Below are 1,677 nucleotides of genomic sequence, written 5' to 3'. Positions count from 1 at the left end.
ACCTGGGTCGCCCCCAGCCGCTGCGTCTGCTGTTCTGCTGCTACCTCGGCTGCATGCACCGCCAACAGCAGCAAAGCACGGAAGCTTTGCTGCTGCTGCTGCTGCTGCTGTTGCACTCGACGGGGCGCCTGGAGTGACAGCAGCTCCAGCGCGCTCAGCAGCAGCTGCAGCGAAGCAGCAGGCAGCTCATGCAAGTGAGGCAGCAGAGCCTGCAGCAGCAGCAGCAGCAGCAGCACTAGCAGATGCAGCAGAAGCAGCGCGGAGACCATACTTTGGAAATGCATTGCAACAGCAGCAAACACGCAAGCAACGACAGCAGCAGCAACAGCAGCAAAAACAATAATGTTGGAACTAGCAGGAACAGCAGCAACACGTCAGGTGCTTTCGCAGCAGCAGCAGCAACAAAAGGAAGAACAGCAACAAAAACGGCAGCAGCAGCAGCAGCAGCAGCAACTGCAGCAGCAACAGCAACAGCAGCAAGCGCACCACGTGGATGCAGAACGCCAAAGGCCTCCCCTCCATTCCCGGGGGCCCAAAACGCTGCAGCAGCAGCAGCTGCAGCAAAAACTGCGCCAGGTCTTGCTGTTGCAGCTGTTGCAGCTGCGCCGGCATGACGCCTTGCTGCTGCTGCTGTTGCTGCTGTTGCTGTTGCTGCTGCTGTTGTTGCTGCTGGTCTTGCTGCAGCAAGTCGGGCCCCCCCAGCCGCAGCAGCAAATGCCGGCAGAGCTGCACTAGCAGCATCTCGCTTCGGCAGCGCGCTGCTGCTGCTGCTGCTGCTGCTTGCACCAGCTCTTCATTGTCTAGCAGCGGCTGCTGCTGCAGCTGCTGCAGCAGCTGCTGCTGCAGCTGCTCTCCTTCGGAAGATGTGAGGCCCCCAACAGCGGCTCGGGTGTACAGACACCTTATTATGCTGATGCTGCTGCTCTCGCAAGCTGCTTTGTTTCGCTGCAGCTGCTGCTTCAGCTTGCGCTGCAGCTTCTGCAGCACGTGCTGCTGCTGCTGCTGCTGCTGCTGCTGCAGGGCAGGTCCAATTGCTGCAGCCACCTCCAGCAGAAGCAGTGGTGGCAGTTTGTCCACTTGCTGCAGCAGCGCAGCAGCAACAGCTTTTGCTGCTGCACCCTGCAGCAGGCCTAGATGACCGACAGCAGCAGCAAGCGCCGCTGCAGCAGCAGGACTCAAGTGCAGCAGCAAGTCAGGCTGCTGCAGCAGCTGCCGCAAGAGCTGCAGCAGCTGCAGCTGCTGCTTCTGCCTTGGAGGCAAAGCTGCAGCAGCTAGCTGCTGCACCAGTGGCACTACACTCTCAAGCCACACAACATCTGCAGCAGAATAGTTTGCTGCTGCTGCTGCTGCTTTTGGACTAGCAGAAGCTGCTTCTGCTGCAGCCGCAGCAGCATTTGCTGCTGCGGTTGTTGCTGTTGCTGCTGCTGCTGCATGCAGCAGCAGCAATGCCTGCTGACACAAACCATCGAGACGGCCAAGCAGCTCTACACTGACGTCGAGCGGCAGGTGCCGCTGCTGCCCTGCTGCTGCTTCTGCTGTTGCTGCTGCTGAGTTTGCTGCTGCAGCACGGATGGACAGGAGGAGCAGCTGCTGCCTTAGAGCGAGAGCAGCACTGCCAGGATGGCCAGAGGCAGTGTTGCTGCTGCTGCTCCCGCCAAAGGGTCTGCTGCTGCTGCT

At 60.2% G+C, this 1,677-nt stretch overlaps 1 protein-coding gene across 1 annotated transcript in view; it reads right to left on the bottom strand.

Annotated features, from left to right (window-relative positions):
- The window catches only part of ETH_00043190 (uncharacterized protein), a gene marked incomplete at both ends in the record, with an annotated part of 2,579 nt that overhangs the window by 641 nt on the left and 261 nt on the right, over positions 1-1,677 (bottom strand). The window contains 2 exons of the mRNA XM_013376513.1: positions 4-209; positions 487-1,677. Coding sequence (XP_013231967.1) covers positions 4-209; positions 487-1,677 — 1,397 coding nt within the window. The remainder of the gene's footprint in view (positions 1-3; positions 210-486) is intronic.

This window comes from Eimeria tenella, genomic scaffold, assembly GCF_000499545.2.
Source record: "Eimeria tenella Houghton genomic scaffold, Eth_scaff3588, whole genome shotgun sequence".
Classification (NCBI taxonomy): Eukaryota; Apicomplexa; class Conoidasida; order Eucoccidiorida; family Eimeriidae; genus Eimeria; species Eimeria tenella.
This window is presented reverse-complemented; position numbering and strand designations above follow the sequence as displayed.